At 40.3% G+C, this 20,776-nt stretch overlaps 1 protein-coding gene across 1 annotated transcript in view; it reads left to right on the forward strand.

Annotated features, from left to right (window-relative positions):
• Positions 1–19,554, forward strand: part of GLIPR2 (GLI pathogenesis related 2) — a 28,381-nt gene extending 8,827 nt beyond the window's left edge. The window contains exons 2-5 of the mRNA XM_089532439.1: positions 9,239–9,347; positions 10,297–10,400; positions 12,504–12,581; positions 16,504–19,554. Of these exons, the coding sequence (XP_089388565.1) occupies positions 9,239–9,347; positions 10,297–10,400; positions 12,504–12,581; positions 16,504–16,664 (452 nt within the window). The 3' untranslated portion in view covers positions 16,665–19,554. The remainder of the gene's footprint in view (positions 1–9,238; positions 9,348–10,296; positions 10,401–12,503; positions 12,582–16,503) is intronic.
• Positions 19,555–20,776: the final 1,222 nt, after the last annotated feature.

The raw sequence follows: 20,776 nt of genomic DNA on the forward strand, positions 1-20,776 counted from the left end.
AGTGATAAATGTTGGACCAATAGCACTAGTTCTTTCTTTCTTGCAGGAGTGGGGGTCCATTGAGATGGGCTGTCACTGGAAATTTGTCTGGGGAATTTCTTGCTGAGACAGTAATCTGACTGTAGAATTGCATGTGATCCACATGATTAGTCTGGGAAGGGTGCCTTTTACAGTCTGCCCTTTGTTTACGCGGGAGATCCGTTCCAGACTCCCCTGCATAAAACAAATACCGTCTATGCTTGAGCACTATTTAAATGAATGGGGCTCGTGCACGCGGTGGCGTGGTGACATGGTGGTGCACGCACACCTCAATTGTCCCTATGGGACACACTGCCTCTTTTCCCTATTCGGCTTTCAGCGTATGCTGAAAGTCGTGTAAAGTGTGCCCGCGTATGACACAGGTGCACTGTACTATACTAGAGAGCTTGGTTTCCTTTCTCCAGTGAGCTCCAAGCAATAGTACACACTGGACAACAGACAGAATGTAAATGGCACAATGCGAGGCCAGTCTCATATACCTTAGAGTGCCTTAGCACACTAAGCATGTTCTGTTGAGGGCAGCAGAAAAGGTATACTTTGCTGCCTTCATCATGTCATTTACTATCTCAGTGAGAGCTATTCCACATGGTGACATCTGTCCCTCATGGACTGAGGTACCAGAAATTTCAGAGGTTTGCTGTGTCATGTTTGCTAGACTCATTGAGGATAAAACTGCTCATCTTTACATTAATCTTCATATCACTGTTAGTAATAGTCTTCTGTGAGGCATTTTTTTTGTTTTGTCCAGTTTTATAGAATCAATTTCAGTTACTAAGACCTGAGGACATGGACTTTGTATGCTTAGCAGTATAGCCTACAATGCCCTTTCCTGAACCTTCCTTTCTTGTATTGTTTGGAACAGCTCAATTTTGTGAACTGAGTGGTCTTGTTAAGGTTGTTTCTGAAGAAATCTTCATTGAGGGGCTGTACAGACCAGCCATTAAGGCCAGCCCGGGGGTGGAGTCGGGGTGGGGTGTCCACATGATGCATGCCCTGACTCCACCCTCAGACCTGAGTGAAACCGTGCGCCACACCACATGATGCACGGTGTCATGTCGCTCCTCTGGCACTGCATCTACATGACACAGCGCCAAAGGAACACAGAAAAGATGTGTGCCAGTAGCTGTGGCACTCTTTCCGTGGCACAGAAAGGAGCTGCTTTTTGTGGCTTCTTTTTGTGCTGCTGAAAGGCAAGTTCGGGGCCACAGCATAGAGAGAGGCGGCTACAGGCCACCCTTTAGGGATGGTCTCTACAGCCCCTGAATTGTTGGTCCCCAAATCACCAAACATTTCCCCTGTGAAGCTTGCAATTTTCAAGCAGCTTTCACTTCTACTTCCATGTTTGGTGGAAAGTCCAGCTGTTTCCTTTTTTTCCCCATTGCCTGAGAAGACTGTCATGCTGAGACTATGAAACTGACAAAACACTCACTTTGTTTGGATGCCTTTCAGGCTCCAGAGGGTACAAAGAGAGGAAGTGAATTAGTCATGCTAATGTTTCTTATGACTAGGACACTTGCAGCTTTAAGAAATGTTAACACCCCTTGCATGTTGGTCTGGTGATTTAAGCAGTTGATGGTTACCATGTGTTAGGAAAGTTTTTCAGTGTCTCTGTGTGGGAGGGAGGGGATAATCACTGCTTATCTGAAATATTTATATAAAAGTATATATACATTTAATTTTATTTTTGTACATTTAGGCCACATTATTACAATAGAGGTTTTTTGTGGGTTTTTTCGGGCTATGTGGCCATGTTCTAGAAGGAAGAGTTTATGAATAAACTCTTCTAGAATATGGCCACATAGCCCAAAAAACCCACAAAAAACTATGGATGCCGGCCATGAAAGCCTTCGACTTCACATTAGCACAATATAGTTTGGTGGCAGATCTACAAGGTGATTCTCAGATGTGGAAAGTCTATTTCTAGATGATGTAGTGAATATATTTATAGTACTCCAAATTAAAATATATATGTTCATCATATTTACAGTATTTTTAAATTAAAAATATCTCTCTCTTACTACATTGAAAAGACTTTACTAAATGTTTTATATAAAATATAAAATAAGAAATACTCTGGTATGAAGCTCCAGTTTCAGTTACAAATAGAGATAAGAGTGTTCTCAAACATTAATTTGGGGAACAGGCTGAGGAAAACTTGCATTTTTTGTGGGATGGGGGAAGAGACAGAATAAGGTGAGCTTGTGTCTTTTGCATAAGGACTGATTTTTGGCTCATTGCTTGTGTGTGTTTTTTCCCTTGCTTGTATACTCTGTCACAGCCAAAATACATGGTTTAAGAGAACTGGACCTCTGTTGAGCAGAAGTGGGTCACTCACCTGCTTTGGGGTGTGTGTGTGTGAAGCTAGTAGCTACTAGCTCTCTATATAGTTGCTCTCTCTGTCTCTGGAGAAGGAAAAGAGGCATTTCAAAGGAAGTTTGACATGGAGGCCCAGAATGCTGCGACATTGCCTATATAGAATAACTGAACATGGATAGTGAGAGAGCTGCTACATTGACTCACAATTTATGTGCTAGAAGGGCAACACACAAGGGATGCCTTATCATGAAATATGGTGTAAGATGGTGCTATAAAACTGATTCCAAACTCTCCTTCGCCAGCAAAGATGAGGTGCAGGAACAATGACAACTGCACCAGGCATACCTCTTTTTCTCTTCCATGTGAAAACAAATCGTATTGCAAGAGCCTTCAACACATTTCAGGGTATTATGAGCCTATGGTAAAAAGTTGAAGGAGCTTGGGGCAAAAGTTGTTATTTCTTTACCCTTTCCTACTGAAGGACATGACCCAGGAAGATAAAGAATAGTAGAAGTGAATGACTGGCTCTGCAAATGGTGCTCTCAGGAAAGATTTGGCTTTTGGGGCCATTGTAAGGAGCTTTCATGACAAGGTACATTTGCCAAGAGGTTATACCTCACAAAGGTTGGTAAAACTGTATTTTCTAGATGCCTAATCAAGAAGGCTTTAAACTGAGTTATGCAGGAGGAGGTAATAAGGGTATCATCTATCTTGGACCTGATCGCAACCAACTGTGATCCCTATGTGGCAATGACTGTGTCCTCTTGGGGTTGTACAGGGGAAAGGTGAGGTCAAATGTAGTTGTATGCAAGCTCTGGATTTTAAGAAGCTGGTCATTGGTAAGCTTAAGGACTACTGACTGAGATCCCATAGTTAGAAATGCACAAAGAGAAGGGAGTTTGCAATAGATGGGAGTTCTTTAAAAAACAACAAATAATTGAAAGCACAATTACAAACAATTCCAATGGAAAAGAGAAATGAGAGATGTCTGAAAATACCAATGGGTTTATAAAGAACTTTCAGACAAGTTGAGATTTGTAAGAAATAGAAAAAGGAGGAAACCCCCAAAGAGGAACACAAACAAATAGTCAGTACTGATAGGGGGAAAGTCAGAAAACATAAAGCTCTCAAAGAGCTCAGGTTTGCTAGAGAGGTTAAAAATAATAAAAAGGGTTTGTTTTTTTTTTATTAATTTTACCTTGATTTCATACAGTCTTCAAAAGAGCATACATATATATGTGTATATATATATATATATATATATATATAGAAAAAAAATAGACAAACAAAAGCAAATTACCATTTACAGATTAGAGAGACACCATTCATTAGCATTCTATTGTAATAGAGTCCCTTGTATATATTCAATTTTTTCAAGCAATAGGGTCCTTACACTTTCTTAATTTCATCTAGATAACTTACAAAATCCTAGAACAACTCTGAGTTGATTACCCATATATCATTCCAATAAGTCACGACCGGACGGACGCCAACTCTTTTCATGAAGAGTGATATTTCTGTTTTTAACTTCGTGTGAGAGTTTGTCCATTTTTTTCATTTCATGAATTCTTCGTAGCCAATTCTCAATATTAGGAGGCTCAGATTTTTTCCAATTTGCTGCTATTTCTAATCTAGCCGCCGTAATTAGGTAAAGCAGTATTTTCCATATTTCGTTTTCCTTAGGGATTTTCATGGCCGACATCATATTCAGAAGATAAATCTCAGGCACCTTATTAAACTTAATCCTGAATATATCCTGAATTGCCTTATGGATTTTCTCCCAGAATTCTCCAATAATTTCACAGGACCACCATATATGAAGCATAGTCCCTCTATCCTTATTACACCTCCAACATTTGTCCTCCTGCAAATTAAACATTCTCTTAAGTTTTACGGGAGTAAGATACCATCTGCTGTAGATCTTCATATAATTTTCCTTCAGATTATAACAAGCCGAAAATTTTTGTGTTCTTGTCCATGATTTTTCCCAATTCTCAAGTTCTAGCATATAACCAAAATCTTGCGCCCAACTAATCATATTAGCTTTAATTACCTCCATTTCTGTATCTCTTTTGAGTAGAATTTTGTAAAGCTTACTTAATTTCTTTTTGTCTTGTTTCTGGAAAATAATATCTAAGTCGTTTTTAAATGTATCTATCCCTTCTTTCTTCGAATCTTCAACAAATTTATTCTGAATCTGAGAGTAGGTGAACCAATGCAACTCATATCCCTTCTTATTAATTTCTTGCAATGTTTTCATTTTTCTACAGCCTGAGTTATCCTTTACTATCAAGTCCTGGTATGTTAGCCATTTTGAATTTTTGGACCATTTCCTAAATAGTCCCTCTTGCGATAATAAATAATAAAAAGGGGTTTTTTGATGGAAGATGATATTACTCAAAACTTCAAGAAGGACAAGAAAATGATAGGGCCACTGTGTGGAGACGATGGTGAAATGATAATTGAACACAGAGAAGGCAAAACTATTCAGCCCCTACATTATTCCAGTCTTCTCCCAAACAGAAAATGTGTTCAAACTGATGCAAATGGAAGAAATGATGCAAGAAAGAGTTGCAGCACTGGATAACCAAAGCTGGTGCAGTTTCCCTAGCTATTCTAAATTATTTCAGGTCTCCAGGGCCTGATGAATTGTATCTAATGAGAAATGGCAGATAAAATCTCAAAGCTACTGCTGATCATCTTTGAACATTCTTGGAGAACAGGAGAGGTCTTAGCAGACTGGAAGACAATAAATTGGTCCCTATTTTCAAAAAAATGTGAAAAGAGGACTGCAGCTACTACCAGTCAGTCAGCTTCACATCAATACCAGGAGAAGTTCTTGAACAGATTGTTAAGCAGGCAATTTGTGAACAAATTATGAAGATCGAGCATGTGTTTCTCAAAAACAAGTCATGTCAGGCTAATCTTGTCTCTTTTTTGGACATAGTTATAAGCTTATTAGATCAAGGGAATGCTGTGCATATAATATACAGTATCTTGATTTCAGTAAGCCTTTTAATGAAGTACAGTGGTACCCCGGGATACGAATTGATCGCGTTACGAAATTTCCGGGGTACGAAAAAGTTAGATTGGAAAAAACTGTTCCGGGTTACGAACTATTTTTCGGGTTACGAAATTCATTTCGGCGCGTTTCGGCGCGAAATTCAAATGCGAAGCGCGGCTAGCGGCTTTCCAGCGCTAACGGAAAGCCTTTTCGGGTTGCGAAATGTATCAGGTTACGAACGGAGCCGCGGAACGAATTAATTTCGTAACCCGAGGTAGCACTGTATTATTATGCTAGTAAAGTTTGAGCTAAATGATGTTTTGTTATGTGGATTTGTAACAGCTTAACTGACCAAAGTCTTTATCCTGGAGAGCAGAGACTTTGGAGCGTCTCAGAGTTTTGCCCTGGGCCTAGTGTTGTTCAATATCTTCATAAACAATTTGGAAGATGGAACAGAGGCACACTTATCAAATTTGAAGGTGACACTAAATTAGGGAAGCTAGCTAATACTCCACAGAATGGTAACCTAGGGTAACACTAATAAAATGAATTTCAAGAGGGATAAATTTAAATTACCATATTAAGGCAGGAAGAAGTTTGAAATGCAGTGGTTTGGTCACAGTGAGGTCAAACAGATGGGCCAAAAGAAGCGGTTTCAGGCCACTTTGTGGGTGTGGCGTTTTGATGATGCATGTAGCCAAAATAGTCTGAAACTGTGCCACACTAAGGTGGGGGGTGGGGGAAGCTGGCCTAAAAAGAGGCGGAAATAAACTGCTCTAGCACAAAAAGTGCTCACCTTCGACCATGCATATAAACGTCCCAACACAAGACCTATCCCAAAAGAACACTCCATCCTAACCCTAACGCTATAGCTGTGTATAAATGCACTGGTGCAGGTGTGCATTTAAAAAGGATGGAGCTGGCATATCCAAGCAGATGGGGCGGCAATGTACAAAAGTGAAAGTGACACTTCCAATGGATATAAGTACAACAAGCACAAACCAGACAGTCCATGATGGGGCATGGGATGAAGGGAGGTGAAGGGGGGCACGTAGGGTGCCATGATTTTGCATTGCCAGTGTTTCACTGGGCACATCTCTGCTCCTATGCCATGGCCCAGTGGAGAATTGTAGGTGCAATGTGTGCACACAGGGGGCAGCCAGCATTTAAGGCAGCAGGCAGTTGCTGGCGATGTGTTCATGCGATGGTGTGCATGGATGATGGGGAATTTTTTAAAAAAATACCATGCAGTACAGATTTCTCCCATGCCATGTGGTTGTGGCATGTACATGCCGACTGCCTTGGGAGTGGTCAGTGTGGTCTCAGCCCGCTCTCGGAAGAAACTGCTTTGAGTGCTTTTTTTCCTGTCCATCTGCTTCGTCTCAGTGTAACTTTAGGCTAAATCTTTTTGGTTAGTCTAGCTAAAGTTGACCCACTGAATCAATTATTGAATGGTGAGTCAATATAAACGTAAATCCTTTTGGCACAGCAGGCCTACTCTAGTTGGGACTTGCAATTAGAGTCAAGTTTTTGATCTTATGGAACAGTTGAGTGAATTCCAAAGAAAGAAGATAGTGTGGAAGGAGACTACTAAAGTGTTCTCAAGAGTTTTCAGGGGTTTTCTACAGAGCTGCTGAAAGAGCTAAAACACCAAAGCAATGAATAGAATAGAATAAACCCTTATACAATATATAGTGTTGCCAGATTTTGTGCAGCTGCAGTTAAAATTGGCCAAGCAGTGACCTCTGGAGTAGACTACTACCAGTCTTCTCTTGCTATATTGGAGCTGTGTCATCTGAAAGTGTATTTTGAATACAGTTTTAAACTTGTGTTTTCACCTTCTTTTATTTTGTATCTCCTTTTTATCTGTGCTGGTCTATGACTGTAATAAAGAATCTATCCTTTTCAAAGCAATGAAAGAGAGAGAAGAGTTTTTTGTGGGGGTTTTGGACTATGAGGCCGTGCTCTAGAAGAGTTTATTCCTAATGTTTTGCCAGCAGCTGTGGTTAGCATCTTCAGAGAATGCTTCACTGAATGCTCTGAATGCATCAGAGAAGACTCTCTCACAGCCTTTTTAGTCTTCTAGAATCATAGAGTTGGAAGAGTCCACAAGGGCCATCCAGTCCAACCCCCTACCATGCAGGAACTCTCAGTCAAAGCATACCTTACAGATGGCCATCCAGCCTCTGTTTAAAGGCTTCCATAGAAGGAGACTCCACCACACTGCAAGGGAGTGTGTTCCACTGTCGAATAGTTCTTACTATCAGGAAGTTCCTCCTAATGTTGAGGTGGAATCTCTTTTCCTGTAGCTTGCATCCATTGTTTCAGGTCGTATTCTCTGGAGCAGCAGAAAACAAGCTTGCCCCAGCCTTAATATGACATCCCTTCTAATATTTAAACAGGGCTATCATATCACATCTTAACCTTTGCTTCTCCAGACTAAACATACCCAGCTTCCTAGGTCTCTCCTCACAGGGCATGGTTTCGAAACCCTTCACCATTTTAGTTGCCATAATTTGGACACACTCCAGCTTGTCAACATCCTTTTTGAATTGTGATGCCCAGAACTGGACATAGTATTCCAGGTGAAGCCTGACCAAAGCAGAATACAGTGGCACTATTACTTCCCTTGAGTTAGACACTATACTTCTATTGATGCACCCTAGAATTGCATTGGACATTTTAGCTGCCGCATCACACTGTTAACTCATGTTCAACTTGTGGTCTTCTAGATCTCCTAGATCTCTTTCACATGTATTGTTAAGCCAGGTGTCCCCCATCCTATATTTGTGCATTTCATTTTTCTGCCCTAAGTGCAGAACCTTACATTTTTATGTGTTGAAATTCATTTTGTTAGCTTTGGCTCAGCTTTCTAATCTATTAATTTTGAATTTTGATCCTCTCCTCTGGGTTATTAGCTACTCCTGCTGTAACCCTGTTTTCTGCAAGAAAGGCATGACCTTTGTATGGTTTACAGCCCTGAGAGAATGAAGATGAATGAAAATGAAAATAGGTTGTCAGAAAAATAAATTTCTGTTCCTATTTGGAGAAAAATGTTAATCCAAGAAATCAGCCATTCATTCATAATAAAGAAAACGAGGAAATCCATAATAAAGAAGATCTGAAAGTAAAAGAAATCCTGAAAAAACTTTTTGATGCATAGTGGTGTATAACAATAAAAAGGAGAAACAATGCTTTATGCAGCTGAGTTAAAGAGGGGGATAATGTCAAATCCTTTGTGTTTGGGACTGTAATGTGTATTAACCAAATAAAAATGAAGATCTGACCACCATCTGTCACCCCACTTTCTCCTTAAAATATCTCTTGAATAGAATTTTTGGTGATCAAGGAACTGGAAAGAATATGAGTACGACCATAAAAGCCATAACTTAAAAACTTAAGAGGTGTAAATTGTTAACTTCTGATGTAAATAACAAGGGGTTACAGGCAAAAAATAACTCAGAGTAGGCAATACTCAGATTTTGCATTGGTTATTGAGATGAGCCCAACAAGGCCATGGTTATTAGAACACTCTGTTCAAAATGAGTGGATTTGGTTTTAAATTGCATTTTTAATTGAACAAATATATTTTGGACTCTTTGTGTTGGCTTTTCAATTTGTTTGTTTGTTTTGTTTTGCAATATGAAATGCCAACATACACCCCTTCTCTCAAGTTTAAGTGATCTCAAACACAAATACTTTGGAATGAGTCTTCTGTGAGTTGGTAAAACTGATATTATTATTATTATTATTATTATTATTATTATTTCAAATCATAAAATGAGTATAGGATTTTGCTGTGTAAATTTTGACCCTGTTTTGTCAAAATATCAACAGCAGACATTACCACATGTTGTTAATGTTTTTATACTGTTTTAGCTTCTAAACAATTTGAAGAAGAAGTCTTAAAAGCCCACAATGACTACAGGAAGAAGCATGGGGTTCCTTCTCTAAAGCTCTGCAAAAAGTTAAGCAGGGAAGCACAGCAGTGAGTACAGATATTTCTTTAGTTGTTATTGGAGAACTTGGGTTGGATAGTCACCTCCTCATGGACCTTTTTCTTCAAATAGCAAGTGACATTCCTTGTAAGTTGGTGCTGCATTGTTAAGATGTCCATGTCAAGATAACAATTGCTTTTTGCAATGGTGCCATTGCTTATAAGAGGAATAGAGACACAAAATGACCTGTCTGTAAGGTAGCATCTATCAAAATGCTTCTGAGTAAAAGCAAAAAAACCAGCCACCTTTAGGGTAATATGAATTGCTGATACTACATTAGAATATTTGAGTTACAAGTTACATTAGTAACAGTTGCACCTTGTTGGACCATAAGGATAGAGAATCGTGTAAATGGGGAATCGTGCAGCTGTACTGAGAAGCTCAGGTGTAAAACTCTGAAGGTAGATAAACAGCATCCCCTACACAGATTAAAACAGTGTGGCTGGAACTCATGGGTAAAACTTTGAAACATCCAGAGTTACATTTGAGTAAGAGAGTGAACTGTCTGCAGCCTTGTTGCTGTGGCAGTGGTGGCACAACCTTGCCTTCCGCCCAAGAAATCTCAAGATACACCAGGGAACTCTCCCAAGATTGTTATGGCTGCTACATTATATGTAATAAGGTGCAAGCAGAAGACTGAGCAGAAGAATGAACATCTGGAAAGAACTATTTCCCTTCAGTTGCTGGGTCTGAGGGAGAGCAAATCCAGCAGGCCTTAAGGGAGAATTGAAGGCCATGTTTAAGCTTCTCTCTTATAACTGAAGTAGTTGTCTGGAAGGGTATTGCACTATTCCCGTTTGTCCTTTTTACAAGATTCTTTCAGCTTTAACATATATTTTATTTTATGTGTGTTTGCCAGATCATTTTGCATGCACATAAAGCTAAATGTCTGCTTACAGTTTGGAATAAATGTTGTTGGGTTTTTTTTGGTTAATCAAGGTATTCAGAAGCACTTGCTAGTACAAGAATCCTCAAACACAGTCCTGAATCTAGCAGTGGAAAATGTGGAGAAAATCTAGCATGGGCTTCTTATAATCAGTCAGGTAAGTTTAGACTATACCAGGTGACATGGCCCCTGCCTTTGCTTACAGAACCCATGTGCCCCAATATCTTCACACCACTGAAGGGACTAGGCTGGGACCGCTAGCCAAAGATAGCTGCAACGACATTATGACATAAAGCCACTGTGATGTAATGAAAATGACGTATGGAGAGGACAAGAAAACAAAGCAAAGCAAAACACTCCCACTGCTAGGGCAAACAGAGTTTTTCAGTATAAAAAGGAGCGGGGGGGAAGGAATGTAGCAGCACCTTTAAGACTAACTAGTTTTTATTTTAGCATGAACTTTCATGGACCTGCTTCTTCAGATGTAGTACAGAGTGATCTCCAGGCCTCAGGATTTAAAGCATACACAGTTGGGGGAGTGGACCAGTGAAGACCTGTATCACTGTTCCTAGCCCTATGAAAATTTAGAGCAAGAATCATGATTTGTGGCATCTTTGTGGAACCTATTACATTCCACCCCACTTCCACAACTGTGTGAATATGTTTTACATCCTGAGGCCTGGATGTAAGTGTGTATTGCATCTGAAGAAGTGGTTGCATGAAAGCTCATGCTAAAATAAAAACCAGTTTGTCTCCTAGGCATCGCTACATTCCTCCCCCCTCCTCCCTTCCTCCTTTTTATACTGAAAGAGACTAATATAGCTACTTCTTTGAGAGTTATTTAATAATAATAATAATAATAATAATAATAATATGATTTATTTATATACCGCTTTTCCTACGATCAAAGCGGTTTACAGCATACATATGCATATACAACAACAAAGCAAGTAACAAAGTTCAATACAACCATAACAGTAATGCAAAATACAATATTACAATAATACAGATAAAACACAGTTAATAAAAATAAAAAACCCATAGTACTAGCTGATACATGCATACACATACATCCAATATCCAACTCTCCCCTCCCCCTCAGCACACAACACAGTAGCAGAGAAGGATACAAACAATCAATCACTACAACTGTACAGCTAGCAGGAACCCAACCCATCTACCTCCAAGATGTTACACAACTGCGCAGTTGCACAGACGCCGAGATGTTAATGTCCGTAGGCGGCATCTCTGGGACGGTGCGCAGTTGCGCAAGCAGATACCCGAGCCCAGAGAGCCATCCGGCCGTAGCAGCAGCCCCAACCACACAGTCCTTGGAGGAAAAAGGGGGTGGGACCTCCAATGATGGCATTGGCCCACCCTTCTCTCCCCCTCAGAGGCCAAGATGGAGTTGGATGCCTTCGGGGAGGGCGCAGTTCCTTTAAGGGAGGCCTGATGGCATTGGCCCACCCTTCTCTCCCCCTCAGAGGCCAAGATGGAGTTGGATGCCTTCGGGGAGGGCACAGTTCCTTTAAGGGAGGCCTGATGGCATTGGCCCACTCTTCTCTCCCTCTCAGAGGCCAAGATGGAGTTGGATGCCTTCGAGGAGTAAACTGTGTGTAAACTGCCAGATGCAATACATCCAGGAATCCATGCTTTGATTGAGATTTCCTGCATGGCAGGGGGGTTAGACTGGATGGCCCTTGTGGTTTCTCCCAACTCTATGATCCTATGAATCAAAAAGAGCATGGCATCCAAGCACTGTAAACAGCTGTTTAGTATGAACTGAATCTTTGCTTATTTTCAATAACAAGGGAAGCATTCACCATGTGTAGGTACTTCTTTTTCCCCAAAGTATAATCTGGTCAAATAATTATTTCTCCAATTTACTTCCTTTCAAAAAAAAGCTTATCATTTGCTGTTTAAAAAGATGTGAAAGCCTCTCTATTCTAAATATTAGTTCTAGCAAGGTTAGAAAGAATTTTGATAATCTAAAGGCAACAGTCCTTGGAAAAGGCAAATACACTATGAATGTTTTTTTTGGGGGGGGAGTATTTCGGGCTATGTGTTCTAGAAGAGTTTCTTCCTGATGTTTCACCTGCATCTGTGGCTGGCATCTTCAGAGAATGCCTCATAGCCCCAAATACCCACACAAAAACTATGGATGCCGGCCATGAAAGCCTTCAACTTCACACTACGAATGTTTTTGGAAAGTCCATTCTGTCCACTGTAATACCACAGCATGTTTTCATTTATCTTGCAGGGAGTGAAGTAGCTGAAAGATGGTATAGTGAAATAAACAATTACAATTTCCAGAGTCCAGGATTTTCCTCTGGGACAGGCAAGTATGATCTATGCTTTGCTTATTTGCAGACAGCATATTCTGGCTTTCCAGAATATTTGAAAAATTATGTTTTTTGTACAGAGATTGTGGTGACTGAATAAAGGAAAAAAGTATGCTGCTCAGATTTTGACATCAAACTGATGGTAGGTGGCAACATTCTTGACTCAGAGGAGACCAAGGGCTCATTCACACTAGTGTTTTTGTGCCAAGTAGATCTGGGGAGATTCGGTGATGCAATAGAGAATCAAAGTTTATACTACATTTACTCTGATCGAATCTCTCTGTGGTAATTTAACCCTGATGAAGTTCACATTACCATTTGTATCTATTTCAATCATTCTTGGTTTTTAAAACAACTGAGTGTCAATCAAATGGTACGCATTTACATCACACTGTTTGGGCAAATCTCCCCCCCCCCCCCCATCAGCCTCGGAGGATGGCAATGGCAAGCCTCTTAGAAAAATCCTTAGCAAGAATCCCTGGGATAGGTTAGCCTTGGGAGGAGTCATAATCTCACAGCCAAGAAGCACCCATGGATTTAAATGTTAGGGTATAAATGCAATATAATATGTGTGCAAGAGCTTTAGTTTGCACCAACATGGGAGCAGAGTCTGTTGTGGTTTTATTTCTTGGGAAAGAGGAAAAAATGACCCCTAACCCCCAGCTCCAACAATTCAAGCAGATCCTGTGCACTTTTGTCATACCGATGACATGAGTATTTAACGATGCTGTCTACTGTGGCTATGCAATAGCAAAGATGTGCATAAGTTTTTTTAAAGTACACCATCCAACCATGTTCCCAGGAGAACCCCCTCCCTGGCGTTGGCCTTGGTTTTGGTTGGAAGAACCCCAAGCTCATAGCAGCAAAACTATGTAATTTCACCAGCATCTGGATAAGCTGGTTAAAAACAATAAAAAGGGCTTTTTTGGATATGTCCGCAGCACAAGGAAGAAGAAGGAAATAGTAGGGCCACTGCATGGAGAAGATGGCAAACTGCTAACAGGGGACAGAGAAAAGGCAGAATTACTCAACACCTTCTTTGCCTCAGTCTTCTTAAAAAAGGAAATGGGTGCTCAACCTGATGATAATGGAGCAGAGGACAGATTAGGGGAATTTGAGTACAGAATAAATAAAGAGATAGTAGAGGAATACCTTGGCGCGTTACAGACCACCTGAAAGCTGCGGTCTGCCGCCACCATCATTAGCGGCGCCGAGGAGCCCCAGAAGCCAAACCGCGAGGCTCCCTGGCACCGAAAAAGAGAAGCGCCAAAAAGGTGCTTCTTGTGGCGGCGTGCTAATGATGCCGCAAGGTGCCAATGGCGCACTCATGATGTCATTAGCGCCGCTACGTCAAGATGGCGGCGGCCGTGTAGAACGGGTGCCACCATTTTGTACGTCCCCAGGACGTACTAGGGTTAGGGGCATGCGTAAAGCACACACTTTGCTAACACTAGTACGTCTTGGGGACGTACTTAACACCTGTGCGGAACGGGCCCTTGTTAATCTAAATGAATTTAAGTCTCCAAGACCAGATGAACTACATCCAAGGGTATTAAAAGAACTGGCAAATGTAATATCGGAGCCATTGGCAATAATTTTTGAAAACTCCTGGAAAATAGGAGAAATCCCAGCAGACTGGAGGAGGGCAAACGTTGTCCCCATCTTCAAAAAGGGGGAAAAAAGAGGATCCCAACAATTTTTGTCCAGTTAGTCTGACATCTATACCAGGAAAGATTCTAGAGCAGATCATTAAACAAGTCATGTCAGACAAATCTAATCTCTTTCTTTGATAAAATTACTAGCCTGGTAGATGAAGGGAATGGTGTGGATATAGTATATCTTGATTTCAGTAAGGCCTATGACAAGGTTTCCCATGACATTCTTGCAAACAAGCTTGTAAAATGTGGGCTAGACAAAGTAATTGTTACATGGATTTGTAACTGGTTGACCAGCCGAACCCAAAGGGTGTTCAACAATGACACCTTTTTATCCTGGAGAGAAGTGACCAGTGGGGTCCCATAGGGCTCTGTTCTGGGCCCAGTGTTATTCAATATCTTTATCAATGACCTGGATGACAGAATTGGGAGCATACTTATCAAATTTGCAGATGGCACCAAATTAGGATGAATAGCTAATACTCCCGAGGACAGGATCAAAATTAAAAATGACCTGAATAGACTTGAAAGCTGGGCCAAAGCTAACAAAATGAGGCCCGTTCAGCAAGGGCACCCTAGTACGTGTTCGGCACGTACTAGGGTTAGGAAGGGGCATCCTTTCCAGATGCCCCTAACTCTAGTACGCGCCGAGTGCATACAAAATGGCGGCGCCCATTCTACATAGGTGCCACCATTTTGATGTAGTGGACGCTTAGCGTCCGCACATCTCCGTACGGTAATGATGCCGCAAGTGTGCCATTGGCACCTTGCGGCATCATTAGCGCGCCGCAAAAAGAAGCCGCTTTTTGCGGCTTCTTTTTGCTGTGCGGAGGAGCTGCACGGTTTGGCCACTGAGGCTCCTCAGCACAGAAAATGATGGCGCTTTTCAGTAAAGCGCCATAAATTCAACATGGAGAAATATAAGGTACTGCACTTAGGGCAGAAAAATAAAATGCACAGATATAGGATGGGGGACACCTGGCTGAATGAAACTACGTGTGAAAGGGATCTAGGAGTCCAAGTAGACCACAAGTTGAACATGAGTGAACAGTGCGACACAGCAGCTAAAAAGGCTAATGCAATTTTAGGCTATATCAATAAAAGTATAGTGTCTAGATCAAGAGAAGTAATAGTGACACTATATTCTGCTTTGGTCAGGCCCCACCTGGAATATTGTGTCCAATTCTGGGCACCATAATTTAAAAGGGATGGTGAGAAACTGGAGTGTGTCCAAAGGAGGGTGACTAAAATGGTGAAAGTCTGGAAACCATGCCCTATGAGGAACGACTTAGGGAGTTGGGGATGTTTAGCCTGGAGAAAAGAAGATTAAGAGGTGATAAGATAGCCCTGTGTAAATATTTGAAGGGATGTCATATTGAGGAGGGAGCAAGCTTGTTTTATGCTGCTCCAGAGAACAAGACCCGGAGCAATGGATGCAAGCTACAGGAAAAGAGATTTCACCTCAACATTAGGAGGAATTTCCTGACAGTAAGGGCTGTTCGACAGTGGAGCACACTCCCTCAGAGTGTCGTGGAGTCTCCTTCTTTGGAGGTTTTTAAGCAGAGGCTGGATGGCCACCTGTCGGGGATGCTTTGATTGAGATTTCCTGCATGGCAGGGGTTGGACTGGATGGCCCTTGTGGTCCATTTTTTTTTCATTTCCAGAAGAGTTTGCTTCACTCTTTTCTAAAAGACATCATTCTCCTTGATAGGTCAAAGTGTAGGTACATGGTCTTCGAGCTGATTCACCTTCTCCTCCTCCAGTAGGGCAACCAACATCCACTTGCTTGTTATATATTTGTTACAATTTTATGGATTTCTGTTCTGTTCATATGTATATTTAGTTTTGTTATGTCTTGTGGCTTAATAAGGTAGCAGTTGGAGCATTTAATAAAATATTTAAGTTAGGCCACAAAACAGTTTTTTATCTTAAAAAACTCAGGAAGTGACTTCTGTTCACTTGCAGTTGTTTTTAAAGGACCTCTCTGGGACTTAAAATGGATGAAGAAGATTCCAAAGCATGATGAAAATGTCCTCCTTGTCACCTAGAAGGCATAAAGGCACAAAGAAGTTTTTTTTTGGGGGGGGGGGTACAAGTGGGTGCAATGGGGGAGGTGCGGTCCTGCAAGATTTCTTGGGGGTCTAATGCAGCCTCTTAACCTTGCACAGTTGACCTCCCCTGTTCTCCTGAAACTAATAATTTGATATGTGTTTCATCTTCCTCGGTGTATCCTAATATATTCTGTATGGTTTTTTTCTTTCAGGACACTTCACAGCAATGGTTTGGAAGAACACAAAAAAGATGGGCGTTGGAAAAGCAGCAGCAAGTGATGGTTCTACTTTCGTGGTGGCCAGATATGAGCCTGCTGGCAACATTGTAAACCCTGGTCACTATGAACAAAATGTTCTTCCACCAAAGAAATAACTTAGTCATATGACAGAGCAATGGACTATTTTCAGCAACCAATGAAAGCAAAACTAGAAAATTGACTGGATTAGACTGGACAGTACTTTTAATCTAAATGAAGTAAGATGGTATCCTGTGCTTGAAAACTAAGTGAAGTGCACAATCTTCTTTGGCCCCAAAGACCACATCTGGTCTTGTTTGGGTTGGGGCATATGTTTCTTCTCCCTGACCCACAAATCAGGGTTACAAAAGTCCCATCGCTGCCTGTTGTAGACCATTGGAAAGTGATAGAGGTGCTAGTTTCCAACAGTCTTCGAAAATCTACACAGGGATCACTGCTTTTCTCCATCTGATATCAGCAGAGAACCAACAATCTCTAAAGCAAGGGAATACGTGTTTTGGTCCCCCCACTCTCTTACAGCCAAGCTGATCAGGAAAAAGTCAGCAAGGTCCCTCCAGCTTCAGTGGCTTCACAAGGGGTTTGCACCTCTCCATACAGAGATAATAATTTCAGCCATGTTTAATGGAGAAGCGCCCTTGCCTACCAAAATGCCCTTTAGCATGGAACCAATGCTACTTTATAGAGCTGCTTCAAGCAAAATGGGGAATGTACAATGTTAGGAATATATATGAACATAATGGTTTCTAGAATTCTATATTTCTGAAGGGTCCATTTTAAAATACATGTATTAAAATCTAGTTGTTCTTTTTATCTGTTTAGATTTTCCAACATTTTTAACTAAGCAGTCAATCCCATTTATCTCTGTGGGACTCATATTTTTCAGCACTTTAAGTATTTGTGCTTTTTTTGTATAGTGTTAAAGCCTTAACTTTACAGGTTGTCTCTCAAATTCTGCTAATTCTAATGTGCACTTAAAATAACAGCTGTGTTGTGTAACATACTGCACATGTGGAAATAATGATGGTCATTTTAGATAGCATTGGAGAGGACAGTAAGTGAAAACTGCAGGCCTCCTTATAATGAACATGGTATGCTGTCATTATGAAAGGTTTTCCAGTTAGTTCAAATCTGAATTCCACCCTAGTATTCATATTATAGATCAATAATATTTGGGTGCAGTTTGAGACACAGTTGAACATTAATGATAGTTAATACCTGTTTGTCAGAGGTTATCTCTGGCAGAATATTTTTTTGTGCAAGTGTAGTAAAATAATAGAATTTGGATAAAGAATTCAGGTTCTTGAGAATCTCAGCATCAAACAAAATCAGGCATAGGTTGTACCCACAGCCCTTGCTGTGGTAGGGCAGCAATAATACATAATCAGGCTTTTGGAATGACATAGTCCACACCATTCATCAGAAACAATTTACAACATCTTTATGAAATGATGTAGTAGGGTATTGTAGTAGCAGTAGTAGTATTTATTATTACTGTTCATAGACCCATCAATGCAAATAAACCCCAAACCCCAAACTGTACAATATCAAATAAGATACAGTTTAGCATTCCATAAAACCCCCTTAAAAACCTTTTGATAATCTGGCCAATTTTAGGATCTCTCTAATCTTAATTACCAAGGACAGGAAACTTGGCAAATGACAAGAGTTACATTAGAACATCTATTATCTAAGAACTTTAACGTAACATCCTATCAGCCAGGCAGATGACTTAATAAAGGAGAGATCAACTATTTGTTACCACAATTATAAAAAAAAAATGCAAGATAATAAAACAAGCAACATAGGTTCAGCCTCCTGTGAACTACAAGGATAAAATCTCAAAGAAGTGGGTAGCCCAGTGTAATAATAATAATAATAATAATAATAATAATAATAATAATAATAATAATAATAAATTTATTTATATACTGCCTTTCTAACAAGATCAAAGTGGTTTATAAAATTACTTAAAAACACATAAAATGCATAAATGATTTACACAAAAATACCTAAACACTACATAAGGTATACAGACTAAAATTCCATCCCTCATCCCTTAACTTAAATACAACCATCATTAAAGATTAAACAGAATTACATAAGCAATTACATAAAATACATAAACGATTTGCATAAGCAAATAAATAAAATACCTAAAGCATATCTACCATAAAGCTATTCTGAAGCAAAAGAATTACATCTCGCCTTAGTAAATAATATGCAGTAATTAGAAACCAGGTACTGTGCAACCTGAATGCTGGCTACTGGAGAGGGGGCACATTGGGCACATCAGGACTTGCCTTTCTTTATCAGGCTGTGGAACAGGCATGCTAGTTTCTAAGGTAGGCTGAAGCCTTGACACCGCCCCCCCCCCCCCCAGTCTCCCTTATGAGGACTCCTCCTTGGAGAGATGATCCCCACAAATGTCATCCCTTCCTGTATAGATCTGGCCCTATGTCTCCAGCACCTGCATTAATACTCATTCACCTCGAAAGCCATGAGACTAGAGGGGAGGGAGGATTTCTTTTTATAGCTTTGCCACTGGAAATTTTGCCAACAGGACCAATTATAGCTGATGGTTGACTCAAGATCGTTCTTAGCCAGATCCTTGACAGAAGTATTACTTTTACATTTGTAACTACATGGCTTTGTTTTGTACTTTCATACATCTGAAATAATACAGTCTGGTCAACATTTTGTGTGTGCATGTATGTATGTGTGTTTAGACTCCATAACCAAAATGAGACCAGTTGCTTGCTTGGAATCAGTGGTGTCACTAGGGGAGTGCAGAGGGTTCAGACTGCACCAGGTGACAATCTAGGGGGTACAGTATGTGACACCACTGCTCTTCAAACATCTGCCTTTTGGTAGAAATTAGCTGCAGTATTTGCCTGTTCCAGTACAAAATATTGTAAGAGTCAGGGTGAGTGGGGTGAGGCTCAGTGGCATGAGAAAGGAGAGGCCCCATATTTTATTTACTTTTTTTAAAAAAATAAAATTTAAAATTTCAGAACTTTCAAAAATTTTAATTTTAAAGGTTTTCTTTAAAAACATCACATTTTACCAAATTTTCACTTTAACCACATGAAAGTATGCATATGTAAATACATTTAGGCCGTGTGTACGAAATTGTAATTTAAAGGTATAATTTTATGTCACAACTATTACCATTAGATTCAGTGATCTATGGGAATTATGATTTATGAGTAACATTGGTGCAAAAAACATTACTAAGGATTCTGCATGGTGTGATATGGAAGGAGGTCAATGGTGGGGGGTGACACCATGAGTTACCGCACCGGGTGACACCAACCATAGTGACGCTACTGCTAGCAATTAGGAATTTGTAATTTGGAACTCAGCTACAAGTTTCCCTCTGGTGTTCTACAGAATTTATTTTAGCTGTAATTAAGTTGCATGTATTTATATCCCAACTGGAATAGACCCATAAAATCAGGGGCTCTTATATTAGTGTTGACCTATCAAGTTTCCATAGATCTAGCCAGTAAGTTATTGTTCAATTTAGGCCTTTGTGTTCACTAGGATCCAACATCTATAGCTAGGGAACACAATGTAGCTATGGATTATACCAGAGATGGTGTATGTGAAGGATTTTAAATGTGTATTTGTGGATAGGTTTTTTTATTTATCCCATCTCTTCGGAATTGGTTTCGTGATTTAGAGGGCTGGAATAGTGAGCAAAAACACCCTGGAGGACAATCACTGTCAGAAGCAAACCATACAGAAGGGATTAACAACCTCTCCAACTAACCATCACTACCTACATCTTCTCAAGAATAGCAGCAGTGAAGATGATCTAACAGGATACCAGCAAGAAGGGATACCACATGCCCTGGAAGGAGTCATGGTAGCTGCCAACTGCAACAAGAAGAAAAGAAAGGTGCTAGTGGTCGGGAATTCATTGCTCAGAGGTACAGAAGCACCTTTATACAAGGCTGACAAGATGGATTGGGAAGTGTCCTGTCTTCTTAGTGCATGCATTCAGGATGTTGCTGACAACTTGTGAAAACACATTCAGGATATGGATAGGTACCATTTTCCCATTATTCACGTGGATACCAGTGACACTGAACATCTTTTGAGCAGATAATCTCAGACTAAGAAGCTTTGGACAGGAAGATGGAGGGTTTTATTTTTATTTTTTATTTATCTAAGGAAGCAGACATACAAGCAATAAAAAGTGGATCAAACATACAACACACTAACA

The sequence above is a fragment of the Sceloporus occidentalis genome, unplaced genomic scaffold (assembly GCF_023333645.1).
Source record: "Sceloporus occidentalis isolate IW3139 unplaced genomic scaffold, rSceOcc1.0.p SCAF_7, whole genome shotgun sequence".
NCBI lineage: Eukaryota > Metazoa > Chordata > Lepidosauria > Squamata > Phrynosomatidae > Sceloporus > Sceloporus occidentalis.